This window comes from Neovison vison, chromosome 5, assembly GCF_020171115.1.
Source record: "Neovison vison isolate M4711 chromosome 5, ASM_NN_V1, whole genome shotgun sequence".
NCBI classification, from domain to species: domain Eukaryota; kingdom Metazoa; phylum Chordata; class Mammalia; order Carnivora; family Mustelidae; genus Neogale; species Neogale vison.
Window position 1 is genome coordinate 163,798,615 of NC_058095.1, and position 17,643 is coordinate 163,816,257.

Here is a 17,643-nt window from a genome sequence, read left to right on the forward strand (position 1 = left end):
GCGCCTGGGAGAAAGCGTGGCCGTCTGGGAGCAGCGGCGCGGGCCGAGGTTCTCAGTCGCCGGACGGTCCGCGCGGTGCTCATGCGGCGGGGAGGGTGGGCAGCGTCCCCGGGTGCGGCCGGTCCCAGAGCACGAGACCCGCATGCTCGGACCCCAGGGGAAGGCCGTTCACCAAAAAGCCAGATTATGTCTGCGTGAGCGGGTTCATTGTGACCGTCTCAATGACGCATCTGGGGCCCCGCCGGGGCGCTCTTTGTGTTCTGTCCCCCCAGAGCCGAAGATAGGGCTGGACCGAGGCAGCGCCACTACAGCTCCGTCCCGGTCCCCCTGGCGGCGGACGGCCTGATCCAGGCCCTGGCTGGCCCGTCCGCCCGGTCTCCTTCTCTGCACTCGGTGTCCAGCCTGGATGACGGCAGCGGCCTGCCCTCCCCACGGAAGCAGCCTCCGCCCAAGCCCAAGAGGGACCCCACCACGCGGCTGAGCGCCTCCTATGAGGCCGTGAGCGCCTGCCTGTGGGCGGCGGCCCGGGAGTCAGCAGGGGAAGGTCAGCAGGGTGAAGGAGGGGGGCGCCTGGTCGGGGCCCTGGGCTCTGCCTTCCGGTGTCTGAATGCGCCGGCAGCATCGCTGCCCTAATCTATTTTTGACAGAAGTAAGTCCTGCTGCCAGCTTGCCGGCAGCTCTTTCATCATTCAGTATGATGAAAACATAGGTGTTCCGCTCCCGGGGTGTCAGGGCAAAGCTGCTTGTGTATGGTTCCCTCGCTACCCTCCCCCATCAGCATCGGCAGTGCGGGCCAGGGGCCTCGGACCAGAGCACGCCAGGGTGTCTGTCCTTGTCCGGGAACATGTTCACCGATTACAAGCCTGAAATCTCACCATGGCTAGTTCATGTGACCGTCACCGCCTAATTACTCATTTTTCAGAGTGAAAACAGAGGCAGGACGTGTGGGCAGAGCAGGTACTGACCGCAGAGCTCTGTACCCTCTGCCCACAGGTAGGCCCTGTCATCAGCCCAGCATACCGGACGGTAAGCGCAGTCCACCACCATTGTTTCATCCCATCTGAAACAAACGGGATCGTCTTTCCTCACGGGGTTTGCGTTCTCGTGTGGGGAGACAGATGCTCGACACAGAGAACAAGTCAATACATAAAATATTTCAGCGTATCACGGCTTCAGAGAAACGTACACCAGGTAGGGGAGGAGGTGCGGGGCGGGGGGTGAAACTCGACAAGGAATGGTGTGCAGGTTCCAAGCTAGAGAAACTTCCACCCGGACACAAGATGGATCACAATTCCTTCCATCAGCAGAGGAGCCAAGAATACGAAGTCATGGTGAAGCCACGCACCCATCTGGGGGAGGAGATGGGTGACAGCAGGGGACAGGGGAAAGACTGTGGCTTCAACGCCATGAGTGGTGAAAGCCCCAGCAAGCAGGAAAGATGCTTCATCATCACTTTCAGAAAGAATGGATTTTTTCAAGCTTTTTTTTTTCTTGAATTTTTTTTAAAGATTTTATTCATTTATCTGACAGACAGAGATCACAAGTAGGCAGAGAGGCAGGCAGAGGGAGAGGGAGCCCGATGCAGGGCTCAATCCCAAGACCCTGAGACCATGACCTGAGCTGAAGGCAGGTGCCCCGAAAGAATGGATTTTTAAGAGAATATTTAATTTTTTAAAAAAAGGCCATCAGTACAGTAATGTAGAGTCATGTCATGATAATACAGGGATGTAGGAGATGTAGGAGAAATTCCTCAGTTTGGGGAGAGGAGTGCAAGTGTGTTTCCGAGGTCACGGCACCAAAAACAGCTATGAAAGTTGAAAGCGGCTTCAGGGAAATCTCGGGAGGACAGGCTCGGGGGGACATCAGGGTGAGCACAGACCCAGCGTTAGTGCCGGATCAATGGAGATGCAGGACCTCCTCCAATGCCCCCACAAACCATAAGAGGCTGTCGTCTAAACAGACCATAAACCCGCTCCCGGGGCAAGGGGGTGCATCCCATTTCCAGCCCTACTTTCAAACCTCTGCCCAGGATTTGTGGTATAGAGCTGAAAAATTTGCACCCAAGGAAGCTCCCTTGGGTTTATTGGAAGAGGAAGAACGGCCTCCTTCAGACGAACACTGATGAACTGAAGAAATGTGGACTAGACCCAGGATAGCGCCAGAAGCTGGAAAACACGAAACGAGACTGACCATCACAGCCCGCCCAAGGCGGCTCCCTGCCCTAACTCCAACGCCACACACGGGCGCTACCGAGTTGAGGAGGTCGGCCCCAAAATAGTCTGTCCCATCTGAAAACTCCCATGTGTGCCCCTTCCAAAGCCATCTGCCCTGGACTTGAGATTCTGCAGTATTCAGCTGGCACCAACTAGTCACGTCATCGGTAAGGGAGAGAAAGTATTGGGGATGATATCAAAACACATCCATTAAGAAAAAGTGACCTGAGAACCATAGGAGAGAAAAAATACATATAAAAGCAGGGGACAGGACGTTGCCACTCTTGTGAGGACACACCAGGGAGTCTGGTGGTTCAAAATACATGATGGGATGCCATGAGGGTTGCAAGACTTTCAGGAGAAAGTTAAGTTCTTGGAACCTAATTTCAGCCGGCTCGTGACTGAGATCACCTGTCGGGGTCTCCTGCGCAGGTCAAACCCTGTGAACTCGGAATTTGGAGGCCAGCCCTGGAGGTGGTGTGTTGATGCTGTCTGTCTATATTGTGTGTCTTCCTTACAATACTCCTCACGTGACTCTGTGTCCATCACTGCCTCTCCTGCCGCTGGAGACGACTCTTCCCTCAAACCTGCTAATCTCAGTCGGTGTGCCCGCTGGTTTCCCTACCATCAGGAGTCAGGCCCAGTGGGGGTCTGGTCGCCTGGGTTTCCAATCCATACACCCTTCTGAGAGAAACCCACCATGCACAGGGGCTCTGGCCCCATTTATGATTTTGTGACAGGAGTGGAGGTGTCCAGGACAGAGGCCACTAGCCATGTCTGGCTATTGACATTTAACTTCAAATTAAGTGAAATTTAGAACTCAATTCCTCTGTCATTAGTGACACTGTGGGGTGTGGAACCTTCAAACATGGCAGAAAATCCCCTCTGACACCACTGATTCTCCACACTTGTATCCTGAGGTCAGTGCTGGGCTTTTTGTATATGTCCCAAAACTGTCCTTCTGGAGAAGACAGGAAGAAACTCGGATTGCTATTTAAAATGCTGTGTCAGCCTTGACTTCCTAAGAACAAGGACCGTAACCCAGTCAGTTTCTTACTTGATCCATTCCTTTTGGCTACTGAAAAGACCGACTTCAGACACTCTTCTTTTGCAGGGAAAGCTGCTGAGTCATCTCCGAAGGTTACGTAGTGAAGGGAGGTCTGATGAGACAAGGAGAGCCAAGAAGCTAAGAGAAACCAAAGATTAGGTCACATTAAGCCTTTCCCATAGGTTTTCACTGAGTAAACGCGGTCATAATAAAGTCAGGCAATGGAGAGAGCTCTTTTATTTTTTTCTCACCGTCTTTGTGCCTGAGAAGCATGAAGCAATTTCCTGAGCCAGTAAATTCTGACACTTGTGTGCAGACTATTAGCAAGTTAGGGCCAACTGCTTGTGAGTAGAGCTGACCCTGGAACAGCACAGGCTGGGGCCGGTTATACGTGGGTTGTTTCTCGATAGTGTACGACCCCGTAAACATATTTTCTCTGATTTTCTGGGTAACATTTTCTTTTCCCTCACTTACTTTGTTGTAAAGATATAGTATATAATACATATGTAAATGCACATACATGGACTGTTGCTTCTGCATCAGCATGCTATATTAGTAGGAGAATTTGGGGAGAGTCAAAAGTTACAGGCAGATTTTCAATGGCAGGAGCAGTGGGCACCCCAGCCCCTGTGCTGTTCAAGGGGCAACTGTGCTATTTTTTGAAAGTCTAGGGCTGCTCTTTGCCAAAGTGACTAGGGCAGGAAGAACAGGGCTGCTTCTTCTCCTGTCTAGGGGGTTCCCAGCTCCCAGCTCGTGCACCCTTCTGGAGACTTGATTCTCTGAGCCCAAGGTGCAGACTTGTTCCCAGGCTTGGGGTTGCTGGATGGGGGGATTGCAAGACGTTTTGCTGGAGTAGCTCCAGCCTTCACTGTTCACTCGCCTGTCACGTGATCTCCACACCCTCCAGCACTTCAGACGGCAGCAGCCCATTCCTTAGAAATAATACCTTGCAGAATCCATAATTTTTAAAACTAAATTGCTGTATAACTCCATTCCCAACAAGACCATTTATATATTTATAAATGATACAAATATAAATTCATAAGTTTATATTTATACAAGAATAGTTCACCTGTGTAGCTTAATTTGGAAATAACGTTCCATCTCTTTTCATGGTCTGTGTTTATCTTTACTCAAGACTACCCCTTGGTACACAGCAGGTGCTCGGGAAATATTTATGGAACATATGGATGTTACAGGAATGCATTTCTTTGTATTACTTCCATTCACACAGAAGTCGATTCTTATCAGTAAATCAGAATGACCACAATTTGGCCTTGAGATTTGCTGGATTTGGCCTGTTAGTGCATTTTTCACAGACGCCCCTTAACTATATTTTCCTATTAGCTAAAATATGACAGAAATTAGATATTTGATGAACACCATCCTGAGAGTATGTTACTGAATAAAGAAGAGTAAGAGTGCGTGTTTCACAACGTAGACACGAGTCCATTCGACACACAGTAATTAACGCTACTCCATGAGGCCGCCTCCCCTCAGAGGGCCACAGACACCGAGGGGAGGTAAATGGGCAAATGAATTATAAGATAGGCAGACTAATGGCCAGGAGAGGAGGTGGTGTGGAACACAGGGCAAGGGCAAGGGTGCCTACCCTTGTTGGAACCTGGGAAGGGGCTGGGAAGGAAATTGCAGTGGCGTTACCCATACGAGGTGAAGTCCAGTGGGGGTAGATGGGGTACCAGCAAACGTTATGGACTCTTCCCACCAAAAAAAAAAAAAAAAAAAAAAAAAAGTTATCAGGTCGCAATATGTCACAACTCGGTGGAAGCCCTTTTTCCCCCTTTTGTAGCTGGTTATAGGTTGGTACTATGTTCACTCGTGTATGGGGCTGGTCCAGCGTCCAGCCAGCTGGCGTCTAGCTGAGCATCCTCTGTCCAGGGCCCTATGCTAAGCCTTAGGTTTCCTCTGAAACTAGGCAGAATCACTCTGAAGGGATTGGAATATGGTGGATATGTACATGCACAGACAGAACTATTTTCTTGATGAATAAGCTTCTCATTCATTTTCTCTTTCTTGTAGATTAACTATGTAGGTACCTGTTTTTCAGGGAGAATAGGGCCAAATAACTTGTGTCCTACTCAAAACGGTGCCTTAAAAGCCACCTGACATGCCTCAGGGAACCTTCAAAGGGCATGTATTCTGTATAAGAACATTTTATCTCCTAACAGAACCTCAGAGTGACGTTAATTCCCTAGATCGTTGCGCGGTAGCTCAGATAAGAGACGAGGTTGAGAATGTTCGGTTTAACACTTAAGCTACTGTTACAACACCAGGCCTTGCCCTGAAGGTGTCCTGTGACTGTGAAAATGAATGCCTGACCCCATCCTGATGGAGTCACAGGTGTTTTACCCATCAGTATTAGGACTCAAAACATTGTTAAGAAAATTCCTTATTTTTTTAAAGAAAATCCTTAATAAAAGTTCATTGTTCGTAGCCCTTCCATCCATGTTCAAATGAATTATTAGTATTTGTGTGAACACAGACAGAGAAACACCCATAAAAGCAATGAGACTTTAATATTCTGTGGTTTTGTAATTGTATTTTATGAAGACTGAAGCTTCTAGTTCTCACGCCCAAAGATTCAAATTCAGTCGTTATGGGCCCCTCCGGGTGGTCCTCAGTCAAGGTCTTCAAGAGGCTGCAGTTGGAATCATCTGAAGGTTGGCCTCGGCATGCTGGCTCATCGGCCATATGAGGACCGGGACGATGTGGCGTCTTTATCTCCAGATGTTTCCTCCATGTGGTTCATGCAGGGTGACAGCTTTGGTGGGGACCTGGACTTCATACACAGAGAAGCAGCGTATCAGAGGCACGTGCTCTGAGAGAGGGGACGCCAGGCAGCCTCACCATCACCACATCCCTCCCACCGGTCAGGCGGTCCCAAGGGTGCACCCAGGCTTACGAAGGAGAAACAGACTCGACCTCTTAACAGCATCGGAAACACTATTGTGGCTGATTCTAGGAGAATACAATTCCAACCCACCCATTGGACAAAAACAACTCACACCCTTCCCACAGATGAAATACAGTCACTCCCCTTCCAAACCCCCAAATCCATCTCTCCTCAGTCTACCACGCCCAGACCCAAAGTCCCCATCTCGTTGCGTTGGTCAGACCCAGGCTTCCTGGCAGCTCAGGAGCAGAGCGCTTCCAGGATGCCCCATTCGGTCCAAGGACAGGCTCTACTCCTTGCAGTGAGAAGACCCTGCAGGGGTCTTCTCTTGGAAGGCACATAGCAGTTCTGAAGGACACCTGGGCACAGGTTGCCCAGTCCTTGAGTAGGATTGAGTCCTGGTGCCTGGAAATGGTTTTCTGTGGCTTTCAGGCCCATGGTCTGCAATCTTGGCTCACCTTTGAGTTATAATTCCTAATGCGCAAGAGGCAACTTGTTTGGGGCTGATATCTCTCAGCCTGCTTTCTGCTCATAACATCCTGAGGCACCAAAACTTGCCATTTGGTAATGACTCTGCCCTTTTTGGTAAACACTGATACAATTCCTTTAAAAGCTTAGTGAGTTTCTTGTGAGTCACTCTGTAGCCACTCCAGTAGTGAAAAACCACAGACACTAACTTGAGACAATGTCATCTCTACTCTGGGCTCTCTACAGGAGTTCTCTGGAAGGATAATCTTGATATTCTTAGGAGTTCTACGGTGTTGCTGCTTGGGATGTGTGCATGAGACACTGCTTCACATCTTTTTGAGGTCTTGAGAAAGGGTTTCGAAGTCATGACCTTGGCTTCATCTTTAGCTAGGTTTTCAGGGAAATGCCCCAGACTTCACCTCTGCCTGGAAATCACATCTTCACTCCAGAATCATCTGCTGTCTGGACAGCCTGGCAGTGAGGAGCTGTGTTATTTTCAAAAGGGGGAGAGAGAGAAATTCCTTTATGGTTTATAGTTATAAAGGAGTTCTAGCTCCTTCATAGTCACTAGCTCCTTGTTTAGCTTATGTCTTTACTCTCACCTTTCACTAGCGGCAGCTAGAATAATCCGGAAGGTGGCGTTCCCACTCCGCCTGCAGTCCTCCTTCACTAGATCGTCCAGCTCCATGGGCATCCCTGTAGGGGACACTCTCGCGAACGCTTCTGCCGTGGCATACAAAGGGTTGCGTTTTCTCCAGCTTCCAGCATCTCCCTCACTTGCCTTGAAGCCTCCCCAAGATTCTTCTTGCGCATCACCACGCTTCCGCTCACACTGTCATCAAGGCTCCTCCGATCTTACAAAGCCGCTGCCTTCGTTTTCAAGTCACTCTGCAGCAGCACCCGGCTAGTTCCGACATCGGCATCGGCCCTCTGTCGCTGTGGAGCAGACCTCTCCAAACTCGTCTGAAAAGAACAGTGGTGATGATCCTCTCTCTCTCACGGTGCCAGCAGCTGGCTGGGCTGAGCCACAGCTATGGTCAGACAGTGGCTAGTGCCAGAACCGTCAAACTTGGTTCACTATGTATTTCTGGTGTCTGGGCTGGAGACACCCAGACAGGTGAGGCCTGGAGCAGATGAGGTCGCCTGGCATCTCTCACTTCCGTGGCCTTTCCACATATTCTCCACAGCGGGGCTGCTCCAGGGTAGACAGACTTTGTGCGTAGAGATCAGAGCCCCCGGGAGCGTCTCAGGGGAGCAGGAGCCAGACTAAAGCCATGCTGCCCACCACCAGCCTCTGAAGGCGATTGGCTTCTCCTTTGTCACAGTTGATTCATCAGGGCTCAGTCACGGAGGCCCTGCCAGTTTCAAGGTTCTGGAAGAGAATGTGGGATTGGAAAATATTGTTGAAGTCAGTTTCGGAAAATACAGTCTGCCACAAATCCTTTAAATTATTCAAATCTTCAGAACAATTTGGTAATACTAATGCTGAAAATTAGTGTGGTTCATTAAGTTTCCAGAAGCTTATGAGCGGCTGTGTCTTAGCACACTGAAAGCCTTTGGAATAATGCTTATGAGTTACAGAATTCTGCATTTTTTGGTATTTTCCATTCTTAGAAGTTGGCTGCTTTGGCAAACCCTGTAGGACACTGGCTTACAAAGATGTCCAGTGGGCTAGAAAATTAGCTTTGTTCTTTTTCTTTCTCTCTTGGATATCTCCCATTTGACTCATGTTTACAATGTACCAGAGTAGGAGCTGAGCATTTCTCTCCCTTTTATTCCTCTGAGATAATGACCGATATCGCCATTTTGTGTGTGACAATACTGGAACTTAGAGAGATTTTCCCAAGACCTCTTTTCTTCACCACCCTGGGGCCCCCTTCCTGTGGCCTGCTGTTCCTGGTCCTCCTGGTGTGTATCACATTCCAACACGCGAGAGAATTTACTCATCTGCTTTATTTACTTGCTGTTATTGTCTGACACCTCCCACTAGGGCAGAAGAAGGAAGGGAACATTCTGTCTGTTCACGAATGTGTCTCAGTTAAATGCAGCTTGAATGCACGCCTAAGTGAATGATGGCACGAGTGAATGATCACTCTGGGATCTGAATCCAGAGCTGACTCCAAAGTCCTTACTCTAGCCACGAGACTCCATAGGCACCCCTCAGCGAGAGACAGAGATCGCTGTCGGACATGCACAGTGACCGAAAAACCCGGCTGCCTGAAACAACTCATGAACTCAGCAAAATTAGCTGCGCTTATATACCTTCCTTCAGATTAGTAAAATACCAAATTAATAAAACAGTTCAAGATTTTCTAGAAGTTTTGCTGCTTCAGCAAAATTTGTGCAGTTTTCTGACACGAACATCTCAGTTTCCAGAGAACTTAGAGTTAATAAGAATACTATGACAATTGATGGTAAAAATGTATTAGAAAGAAGAAGTCTCTTGGAATTTAGGGGGGTATTTTTTTAACGTAACCTTTAATAAGTGTTTTAGAATTGTACTTAAGTGGTTCTTCCTCTTTCATTGTTTTTCTGAGTATCTCCCCTGTTTCCGACTAACAAGTTTCTGTCTTTGAAGTTTTTTGTTGTTTTGTTTTATTTTAAATAATCTCTGCGCCCAAGGTGGGGCTCAAATTCACCCTGAGATCAAGAGTCCCACGTCCTACCCCCTGAGCCAGCAGGGCGCCCCTCCCCTTAGAAGTTCTCCATGAATCATTGCCCTCTTGAGTTCCCTGTTAAATATGTGTTTCTCTTAAGGATTCAAATATGTCATAAAACTCACGGTGAGCGTCATGTTTCATCAAGTTCTTTTCTAAGAAAATCTCTTCATGCACGTTGGTGTTTCTGTTGGTGCTTTGTTCACTGTGTGCCTCATACAGAGAGCCTAGGCATTTCCGTCTGGAAGCATCTATATGCCATTAACTAGCTCATGGGCTTGCTAGCCCCAGTCTTTATTTTCTGGCCTCCAAAGTCGTGAGGATCGGTTCAGCCAACACTTTGTTCACAGCGGCCTCAGGCCCCGAGCGCACAGATGTGCTGGGTTCCCGCAGCAGAGCCGGAGGCAGGTCCCGGGGCTTCCCCAGGCCTTCCTCTTCCCAGGTGGCTGGCAATGCCAGGCCCTCTCGCGGGCGCACAGGACGCCGTCCCCAAGGGCTAGCTCTGGTCCCCAGCTCCAAGATCCGGACAGGTTTTCCCGTGGGCAGCCTGAGGCTCTGGAAGGTGGAGGGAGGGAGGCAGGTAGGGGCTGGCTGTGGGGATCCGGGGGCCTGGTTAACCCCTGGCACCTCTCCTGTTCCCCGCGCAGGGCTCACCAGACCCCGACCTCACAGCGACGACTACAGCACCATGAAGAAAATCCCTCCTCGCAAACCCAAGCGCAGCCCCAACACCAAGCTCAGCGGCTCCTCCGAGGAGATCACGGGCGCGCGGCGCAGAGGGGGCCCGCAGCGCGCGCCGGGGGTCCCCGCGCCCCCCGCGCCCCCCATGCGCGCCCCACCGGCGCCGGAGCCCGAGCCCGTCTACATCGAGATGGTGGGCCGCGCCGGCAGCCCCGAGCAGGCGGAGGCTGTGTACGAGGAGATGAAGTACTTCGCGCCCCCCGAGGCGTCCGCGTCGCCCCCTCTGCTGAGTGACACTCGGAACCCCGTCAGCTGCGAGGATGGCGAGGGGGGCGGCCAGGCCGCCGCCGCCGGGCCCTGCAAAGACGCCTGCGACATCCCGGCCCCCTTCCCCAACCTGCTCCCTCACCGTCCCCCGCTCCTGGTGTTCCCCCCGACCCCGGTCACCTGCTCCCCGGCGTCAGACGAGTCGCCCTTGACGCCGCTGGAGGTGAAGAAGCTGCCGGTGCTGGAGACCAACCTCAAGTACCCGGTGCAGGCCGAAGGCTCGAGCCCCCTGTCTCCACAGCACGCCAAGAACCAAAAAGGCGACGGGGACAGGCCCGCGTCCCCCTGCCCAGCGAGCGGGTCCCCCCCTACGCCCCCTCCCCCGCCCGCGCCCCCGGCCCCCCGGCCGCCCACGCACTTCGCCTTTCCCGCGGACCCCCTGGGGAACGCAGGCCGGGCGGCGGGCCCCAGCCCCGAAGTGCCCAAAGCGCCCCAGCCGCCCAACTCCGCACCCGCTGGGGGCCCGTGCAGCTCCTTCTCCAAGGCCCCCTACTCCCCCGGGAGGGCAGCCAGGGCCGAGCACAGGAAGGCCAGCGCCAGCCCCTCCTCCCCGGTGCCCTACAGCCCCCCGAACTGCAGGGCTCTCGGCAGCCCCCTGGACGAGCTGACCAGCCTCTTCAGCTCTGGAAGGAGCGTGCTTCGGAGGTCCGCCGCGGGGAGGAGGATCAGGGAGCCCGAAGGTAGGGGAACCAGCGCCGCGCTCTGCGCCCTCAGATGGACGCCCGTCTCCGCCCCGCGCGCCCACGCACCGCGGGCACACGCTGCTGGGGGTCGGGGTGGCGGTTCCGAGCAGACAGACGGCGGCTTAAAACGTCGAAGGCCGCCCATGTGGTCCCGCAGGTGAGAATGCCTGTGTCCATTTCGCACCTGATCTAAAAACACGTAGTGCCTAAGCTGGGTTCAGTACGTTTTCAGGACGTGTGAGTATTAGAGCAAGATTAAATTTGACCTCCCGTTCTCGTGTCTCCGATAATGCTCCCTTCCGACACGGAAGTGGTATTTTTGTGGCGTTATCTGGCCAATTCCCATTTGATTCGGGCCTCACCGTGAGTGCCTGAGTGTCCTTCTGTCTGGCTGTCCATACTCTTTCCGGACCGGGTGTCCGGGGTGAAGACCTGTCCATCACGACCTTGTACTTAACACAGTTCACCTTTACATCGCTTTGGATGAATGATTGTCCTTCTGCTTGTGTACCACCCAAGGAGCATTTTAACACCTTAAGGAAGTTCTGACAGGTCTCTTCAGTTGTGATCCATTAATACCCACCCCTCCAGGTAAATAGTAACTATTAACAACCTCTCTTTATAGACTGGGATGGGAAAATTCCAGGTGAAGAGGCTAAAGGCCTTCTCGAGGTCAGGTGGTAGGATTGGAAGTAAAATGTTGCCTAATGATGTAACTTTTTATATACACATTAACCTGCTGTCTCTCCAAAACAAAATACATAAACATGTTTGCTTTCATCATCTGATGAGGAAAATAACTTTTCCATTCAGGAAAATTACAGAAACTCTAGAAAATCTAGAAAGCCATCTGAATAAGTGAAAAGTAGATCAAGGTAAGAACTCTTAGCAAATGAATAAATAAACTACTCTCTATTCTTCAGACAAATACACTAATTGTTTATTTTGCTAATGATTTCTTAAGTATAGATCCATTAATATATGAAGTTGTCTTTGTAAGTAGAAGAATGTTTCAATTTCACAAGTCATATCTTGTATTTTTTTTAAGATTTTATTTATTTACTTGACAGACAGAGATCACAAGTAGGCAGAGAGTCAGGCAGAGAGAGAGGAGGAAGCAGGCTCCCCACTGAGCAGACAGCCCGATGCGGGACTCGATCCCAGGACCCTGGGATCATGACCTGAGCCAAAGGCAGCGGCTTAACCCACTGAGCAACCCAGGTGCCCCGATATGTTATATTTGAAGGAACAAAATGGAACCTACAAGATAGTATAAAATGAACAAATTAATATTTGCTTTTAGAACAAAAAGTTAATTAAAACCTCATAAAGCTCATTTTACTGTGGTTAGGAACTGGGTGAATTCTTCTTGACTCTGCTCAGGAAAGTGAAGTGAACGGATTTCTGGGCGCACCTCGTCATCTGGAAATCCCTTATCTGAGGACTCAGTGTAGTGAGGAATATTGCGGGGCCTCCAGGCGTGGTGTGTGAATTTGCTAATTATAGTTCCCTGTGGTGATATTAGCCAGTATTTGAGAACACATATCGAAACCTCGAGTACAACACTGTTAATTCACATCTACAATGAACTATGAACTATGTTAGTTCATAATCTACGATTATAAACTATTTTTCTACTGTGGGCTTTTACCAAACACTCTTCATTTGAAAAAATTGGCTTGAACCACATATGACTTTCTCATAAATACATGAATTAGCAACTTCTGCCCCAGCACAGTAGCTGTCATATCTGCAAATGTAACAGTAGGAGACTGGGTCATCCCCGCATACCAGATAACAGGAGTTCCAACTCCACGTTTGAGAGCTGGGTGATTCTCGATGGTCCACAATGTGGGAAATAGGTTTGTGTGTTCGCATGTCATGTTCTCGTGGGATCTTACAGGTCATTCCTTTAGAATAAAAGGGGCTAAAGATAAGGTGTGGGGGAGGAGCGGGCTTCACGCTGAAGCTAATCACCAGAGCTGCTCTCTGATGATTAAGGTTTACACAGTTGGATCCCAAAGTCAGTAATCCATTTTCTTCTGAATGAATTGAATGGCCCTTATTAACGATTTACTGTAGTCTTGGGATTTTTTCCCTTTAAGGTTTTAAATCGTCTACTTTACCCTCTTTATATTTAAAGATATTCTTATTTTCACCTGAAATGGCTTTCTTACCAAGTAATCCAGTGGGTGGCAAACTTACCCTCCGGGCACCTGAATTAATTACAGCTCATTTCGTACAGTTGTGGTCTGGGGAAATTGTTCTGCACATTTTGCAGAAGTGTTCAGAATATCCCCCTTGCTTCTTTGGAAAGTGACCTTGAGGAGATGACACTGCTCACTATTACCCCGCTGTGGGCATTTCCAGTTAAGTAGAAAGGACAATGAGTCGTGTTTAGCAATGAAGCCCTTGGGTATGTAACTCTGCTCCCTCACTTCCCGCAGACTTGGAGGATTTCACAAATATTATCTTCCCCCAAACAGTTGATTTGCTGATGACTTGAGGGCATGCGGCCTGAGGCACATGGAGTCCCTCAGATTCTAAGAGTTCAGGATACGAAGCTTGCAGACAGAAGGCTGTGGATGGCGACCGGCCCGCAGCCCCAGAGGAACAGTGGTGGCAGGCAATGGTCATAGTGCTTACAGTTACTGTTTTCATTACCCATCTAGTTCTCTCAGGATGAGAAGTGGTCTGCTACTATTATCCCCCTCTCACAGATGAGAACAGCGAGGCCCAGAGAGGACCCACGCGCCCTCCGTGCCATCCTAGCGTGCGAGACGTCAAGCGCCATGACTTATCTCCCTGCACGGGGGGTCTCGGGCAGCAGAGGACAGAGGACAAGGGTTGAGTCGTTCTCATTGGAGTCCTAGAGTTGGGGTGGAGAAAAGGGTTTTACAAATTTAAAAATGCCAAACATGTACGTGACAGCTCCGGAGTGCGTATCCGGTTTGGAACATTGTACGTGGGCCGCTTGGCCCTCAGCATCTAGAGTGACTAAACGTTTAATGATCTATGCAGCGTTATCCCATTCTTTCACAAAATGTGCTTCATCTGATATTATAACATGACTAATATTATTATGCCAAAGATTTCTGGCTGCTTAGTTTCAAAAATCACGAGACTGAATGCGGAGGGAAGGAGAGATCCGTCGGCTTGTGTAGACCACTAGGGTGCTCCACTGCTCCAGATGGCGTCCCACAGTCCGGCCGTGTTTATCCAGAACAGAAACAAAACGAGCAGAGACCAGGATGATAGGACTTTGACAAAAATGTGGCACACCCTGAGATCTGGAGAAGGAAGGAGGAGAGCCCCACTGAATTAAGGAAAAGTCTGGTGTACAGAAGATTTTTGCCAAAATTGTCATGACTTTTGATATTGTGCATCCATAGATTAGAAGATAAAAGTAAGTGGTTAAAAATGATGTAAATGACAACAGAAAATGCATAGCATTTCTTTGCATAGAGTAGGTGTTTATTAAATACCTAGATGACGAAAAACTACCTAAAAAAAAAAAAAAAGCAATTTGCCATATGACCGTATTTACTGGACCTAGTCCTCGAGTCATTTTTACTTAAAGAGACTCACTTAACCCAGATGGAAATCACTGCATTTATATTTGCATTTGCATTTATTTTATTGCATAAACATTCTGAGTAAGAATATTTTGAGTTTTAAATCAGTGTTCTATCACTGAATTTTCACAGTTCAGTATTTTATCCCATTGGGACATTTGTTTAAAAGGGAGTTCTTTTTTGAAAGTTGGCCCTTATGGAAAATATCAGACATTCTCAGAAGTTGAGGGACTGGATGAATGGACTGTCTCCGTGGTCCACCCTGCTTCAGCCCCAGGCTTGTCCAGCCCTCTCCTTCCCCACTGGATTGATTTGAAGTGCATTCCAGTGTCCAATCATTTATTAAAAAATATTTACAAATTATTTAAAAAGTCCTTTAGAAAATAATAGAAGATTTACTCTGACATCACTTCAATCTGTCCAGACCAGTGGATCCATTTCAGCCTTCCCTGGCGTGGGAGAAACCTGCTTCTGGAAACCGGGATATCATTTTTCTTAACAGAGACTAGATGATTCTCGAGTGAGCTTTCTCCCGAAAGAACACTGAAGCCAGGGAGGTGGGCGGTGGGTGCCGGCAGCCCCTTGTACCACCATGAAAGATAAAACAGAATTAGAAAGGGTGAGTCTCTAAGTATTACACCCAAACAGAACCGAGAATAAAAGACCACCGTTCAAAAAACATACAGTCACTTCTGGAATCAATATTTTATAAGGGTTAGATGCCTCCATGCCAAATTAAGTAGTTACTTATTCATTGTTTAGTAACAAGAAGAGTGCTTTAAAATCACTGAAATGTCATGAAATCACTGGCAGAAGTCTGACTTGCTGGAGGGCGATGTCTGGAAGCTGCCATTCTCTGCCTGCGTTGGAAGCCCAAGTTTGGACACCGTCTCTGTTCAGCGTCTGACGCATTCTAATGAGATCACAGCAGAAGAAACTGCTGTGCCTCCTGCAAATCTCGGCCTCCCAGAACAGGACGCAGAGGCTGGCATCCCCACAGCTTCCTGCCTCTCCTCGGGTTCTCCTAGCACTTCGTCCCGTGTCTTCCTCCCTCCCTGCACCGTTTCTCTCCATCATGATTTATTGCGGGGGGTGGAGGGCAAGAGGTGGAGGGGTGGCCCGAGGCATCTTGAAAATCATGAAGGGCGTAGACAGACAGACCCAGAGTTCCCTGATGTGTCCTGCCCGCCTTCCCGCCTCACCTGAGAGCCTGCCTCGCAGGAAAGCAAGGCATTCCTCCACATTCTGGAACCATCTGGAGTCAACACTCAAGGCCCCTTATTTTCCAAATGAGTAAAGACAAGCTTAACATCCCAGACAGGCAGGTTCTCTATTTCTCACCAAGTGGCTAGGAGGTAAGGCTGGGCCATTAGGGTTTCCCTAGGCCGGGGAGCCTGAGAAGGAGACGATGCCTCTCTGTGAGAAAAGCCTTTTGTTTGCCAAACTCTGGGCCCCTCTGCAGGAACCAGGAGCCTCTGTGTTTGGGATGTGTTTTCAGTATTTCTGATTTCCCAAATCATACTTAGCCCATCTCCGCTTAGAAATAAGCTTTCAATTCTAATTAACCGATCCGTAGCCCAACTAACCTATGTTAAGAGCACAAAGCCCTTTGTCTTTGATATGAATCAGACAGTTGTTTTTAAATGTCTAATATTTGTTGTGAGTGTTTGTGACATTGTTTTCCCAACTTCTAGCACCTTCTCTTTGGAAATGCCCAAGAATTCCCACGGGGCCATTGGGCAACCGGGGGTGCATAAGGGACTTGCATGCACTTGCGGAGCTCATCCCCTAACGTTTACTGAGTGGAAGCCCAGGGCTTGCTACTGGGAATCCAGAAATGGAGAAATCCATGTTGTCCCTGCCCTCTCACAGACTGTAGGAGGCAGACGGGTCCGTCCAGTTTCAATGAGTGAAATCCTAGTGGAGCAGGGAGGCTTTTTAGCCCGCGGGTCATAAACTACTTGAGGGTTCCTAACTGAGCTCCAAGTGGCCCTGGAGTCCCAGTGCTAGGCTTGTTCCTGATCTGGCGGGGAGGCATCCCAGACTCCATCGGATTGTCACAAAGTGTCTATGGCCAGGGAGAAGCACAGGGCCACGGTGGGGAGGGTGCTGATCACGGTGTGCTTAGTGCGGGGCCGCTGGAGGAGTGGGGGAGAGCCTCATGCCCGGGATGCCCAGTGAGCAGGGCGAGTGGCCACCAGTGTGGAGAGGATAGAGTTCCCCAGGTGCCAAGCAGGACGACAGGCACGGCAGCCAGAAGAAACCGCGTGCGGCGCGGCGGCCAGAAGAAACCACGTGCATGGGGACCTGTGGGCTCAGGGTACACAGTCCTGTTAGAGCACAGGTGTGAAGGCTGCAGAAAAGGCAGAGAGAGAACAGAGGGCTCTACTTGCCTTGCATGGGATCAGAGCAGGATGAGCTTTCTACCTGGAAGCTGCAGGACAGGGTTCTGAATGCCCTCCATTGTGTGTCCTCGTCACGTGGGAAGTCAGCAGGATCTTCGGATCTTCCCCACAAAGACTGCAAAGAGCCCGAGGAGGGGGATGACCCAGAGGGCTAGTGGCAATTCTGGGTATGCACATGTGACCTCCTGTAATGGAAAATACTCGGAAACGCGATGGAACATTTGTTAATGGTGTTCTGTTAATAATATTAATAGCCGACGTCTGTGAATGGTTCTTTCCTGTTGGCCAAGCAGGCAGATGTCTCTTGGGTCCCCACCTCCTTGGCCCTGTGTGAGGTGAGTGAAGCAGGTGTTGGCCTCCCCATTTGCTAATGAGCGATCTGAGAGTTTAAGGGATTAAGTGACTCTCGCATAATGACGGGAATGAACTGGTCCCAGCGTCAGGAATGAGACACACGGTTCCTTTCTCTGAAACTCGGAAGAAATGTCTATTTCTGTTCTGTGAGGCCAGTCCCAGTCTCCACAAACAATTAAAAATTTTAACTGGTACAAAGTCAATGTCTGAGAGAATCATCCCTTTTTGAAGTTAAATGTAATCTCATGACCAGGAAAAAATGTGGGAAGAGGACATGTTTGTTTGTTTTTTTGTTTTTTTTCTTTTCAGTGATTTTCA

The 17,643-nt window shown here is 49.5% G+C and overlaps 1 protein-coding gene across 1 annotated transcript in view; it reads left to right on the top strand.

Moving 5' to 3' along the window:
- The window catches only part of MYO16 (myosin XVI), a 432,663-nt gene that overhangs the window by 361,201 nt on the left and 53,819 nt on the right, over window positions 1-17,643 (top strand). The window contains exons 30-31 of the mRNA XM_044250091.1: window positions 273-544; window positions 9,948-10,988. Coding sequence (XP_044106026.1) covers window positions 273-544; window positions 9,948-10,988 — 1,313 coding nt within the window. The remainder of the gene's footprint in view (window positions 1-272; window positions 545-9,947; window positions 10,989-17,643) is intronic.